The sequence below is a fragment of the Procambarus clarkii genome, chromosome 22, assembly GCF_040958095.1.
Source record: "Procambarus clarkii isolate CNS0578487 chromosome 22, FALCON_Pclarkii_2.0, whole genome shotgun sequence".
In the NCBI taxonomy this organism is placed as follows: domain Eukaryota; kingdom Metazoa; phylum Arthropoda; class Malacostraca; order Decapoda; family Cambaridae; genus Procambarus; species Procambarus clarkii.
In genome coordinates this window covers 34,016,749-34,019,862 of record NC_091171.1, presented here as the reverse complement: position 1 = coordinate 34,019,862, position 3,114 = coordinate 34,016,749, and the positions used below count along the sequence as shown (strand labels likewise).

Sequence of the window (3,114 nt, the reverse complement as noted above, 5' to 3'; positions counted from 1 at the left end):
TTGAATGGTCTTATGTATATACAGCCTGAATCATGCCCCATACTCTCCAGCACAGCTTCGTAAATCACACGCCCACACGATTTATTGCATGTTTATTACTGGACATTTGGGGGCTGAATTGATTTAGTAAACGTTGGTGGTTGGTGATGGATTAGGCAGTGACGTTCATCTTTGGTCAGATACTTGGGACAATGAGCCTCTTGGCCGGTACGACTTGGTGGTCACGAGTGCGTCGAGTGAAGACCCTTGTATGAGTGCGTCGAGTGAAGATCTTTGTATGAGTGCGTCGAGTGAAGATCTCTGTATGCGTGCGTCGCGTGAAGATCTCTGAATGAGTGCATTGAGTGAAGATCTTTGTATGAGTGTGTCGAGTGAAGATCCTTGTATGAGTGTGTCGAGTGAAGATCCTTGTATGAGTGTGTCGAGTGAAGATCCTTGTATGAGTGTGTCGAGTGAAGATCCTTGTATGAGTGTGTCGAGTGAAGATCCTTGTATGAGTGTGTCGAGTGAAGATCCTTGTATGAGTGCGTCGAGTGAAGATCCTTGTATGAGTGTGTCGAGTGAAGATCCTTGTATGAGTGTGTCGAGTGAAGATCCTTGTATGAGTGTGTCGAGTGAAGATCCTTGTATGAGTGTGTCGAGTGAAGATCTTTGTATGAGTGCGTCGAGTGAAGATCTTTGTATGAGTGCGTCGAGTGAAGATCCTTGTATGAGTGTGTCGAGTGAAGATCCTTGTATGAGTGTGTCGAGTGAAGATCCTTGTACGAGTGTGTCGAGTGAAGATCTTTGTACGAGTGCGTCGAGTGAAGATCTTTGTATGAGTGCGTCGAGTGAAGATCTTTGTATGAGTGCGTCGAGTGAAGATCCTTGTACGAGTGCGTCGAGTGAAGATCTTTGTATGAGTGCATAGAGTGAAGATCCTTGTACGAGTGCATTGAGTGAAGACTCTTGTATGAGTGCATCGAGTGAAGACAGACCCTTGTACAAACAAATCTGACGGCTGAGTGTACAGCGCTCGGGATTCGTAGTCCTAGGGTCCAGGGATCTATCCCCGGCGCAGGCAGAAATAAATAAGCAGAGTTCCTTTCACCCTGATGCACCTGTTCACCAAGCAGTAAGTAGGTATGTGAGAGTTACACAGCTGCTGCGGCTGCTTCCTGGGTGTGTGTGTGTGTGGTGGGGGGGGGGGGGGGGGAAACCGGTTGATTGATTGACAGTTAAGAGGCGGGCGCAAAGATACAGAGCTCAACCCCCGCAAGCACAACTAGGTGAGTACAACTAGGTGAGAGCGAGTGCATCGAGTGAAGACACTCATACGAGGGCATCGAGAGAGAGGATTGACGAGTGCGTAGAGTGCAAGTATGAGGTCTCGCCTGAGGCACAGGTCCCTTGCCCCATAATGGAGGTGAGAACCCGCCTGCAATCTGCTGTATGGACGGACTGGGCAGGTATAGGCCGTAGGTACCCCTGGGGGTGGGAGGTGGCCAACCACAGGGATGGGGCATATGTAACCCCGAGGGTGTGAGGGTGATGGGTAACTCCGAACGGGTAGGTCATAGGTAATCTTTGAGGGTGGGTCGGTCATAGGTAACCCCCAGGGGTTGAGAGGGGTCATAGATAACCCCGGGGGGTGAGAGGGTCATAGATAACCCCGGGGGGGTGAGAGGGTCATAGATAACCCCAGGGGTAGCACACTGTAGGTCAATAACGCTGACAATGCCACTCAAATAATATCCCAACCAGGATCATCACACCCACTACTAACAAGACCAAGGCAGCAGTTGCATTTATAAACAAATTTGAAAAACAGTGGAAAATAAGCACACGTAAACAAAAGTTGCAGATAATACACGTTGCAAAAACAAACCCAGACCTCCATTATCCTTGACTACCGCCAAAACAAACCCAGACCTCCATTATCCTTGACTACCGCCAAAACAAACCCAGACCTCCATTATCCTTGACTACCGCCAAAACAAACCCAGACCTCCATTATCCTTGACTACCGCCAAAACAAACCCAGACCTCCATTATCCTTGACTACCGCCAAAACAAACCCAGACCTCCATTATCCTTGACTACCGCCAAAACAAACCCAGACCTCCATTATCCTTGACTACCGCCAAAACAAACCCAGACCTCCATTATCCTTGACTACCGCCAAAACAAACCCAGACCTCCATTATCCTTGACTACCGCCAAAACAAACCCAGACCTCCATTATCCTTGACTACCGCCAGAGCCAATATGTGGATGTAGGCAGAATACTGGGACTCAAGATTAATAGAACAAATATAAAAAAAAATCTCACAGTATGGGTATGGAATCCATGGCACCTCACAGTATTGGTATGGAGTTCATAGCACCTCACAGTATGGATATGGAGTCCAAAACCCTTCACATTATGGGTATGGAGTTCATAACCCCTCCCAGTATGGGTATGGAGTCCAAAACACTTCACAGGACGGTAATGGGGTGCATAGTAAATTAACCAATCGACATAAAATGTGTGTTCTCCCCCTTAACTGAATAAGTTACCACCGCGAGGAGCTAGCGACCGCTGCTCTATCATACTTGAGTACATATTGGAGGTAAAGGAGGCGGTTAGACCAAGATGAGGAAGAAAAGAGAGTACAGACGTGAGCTCTTCATCCCACTCCAGGAGGAGGTGGACGACCACAGCAAAGACAGACCCGGGTTCAAGAGGCACTGAAGGGAAGCAGAGAGAACCGGAAAAGCATAGAAAAAGACAGACAATTAGGAATGGGGGTTAATAGAGAGGCACTGGAGAGAGTCGGAGATGAAGACACTGGAGTCAGGAGAGGAAGGCGAGAGAGGCAGTTTGAGAACGCCATTGCGGCAATAGCTAAACATGAGCCAAAGCTGTTGTATAGCCCCATAATGAGGAAAACAACAGGAAGAGATCATGGAATTAAGTTGAAGAGACAAGACGAAATTCTAATGGAAAATGCCAGAGATGCTCGACAAGAAATTTCAGGAGGTGTCTTCAAAAGAACCAGCGTGGAGACCAGGTATGCAAGATCAAAGGCCCTGGATAACGTAGCAGTCACTGTAGAGGAGGTTAAACATGCACCTTGAGGAATTAGATGCAAG

The 3,114-nt window shown here is 47.8% G+C and overlaps 1 protein-coding gene across 1 annotated transcript; it reads left to right on the top strand.

The window, feature by feature from the left end:
• Nucleotides 1–331: 331 nt before the first annotated feature.
• Nucleotides 332–910, top strand: LOC138367500 (uncharacterized). Its single transcript, XM_069329174.1, has one exon. It carries the CDS (start codon nucleotides 332–334, stop codon nucleotides 908–910), a length of 579 nt encoding a protein of 192 aa, XP_069185275.1.
• The last annotated feature ends 2,204 nt before the right edge of the window (nucleotides 911–3,114 follow it).

Coding starts and splice junctions, on each gene's coding strand:
- LOC138367500 (XM_069329174.1), top strand. CDS start 332: ATGAGTGCATTGAGTGAAGATCTTTGTATGAGTGTGTCGAGTGAAGAT.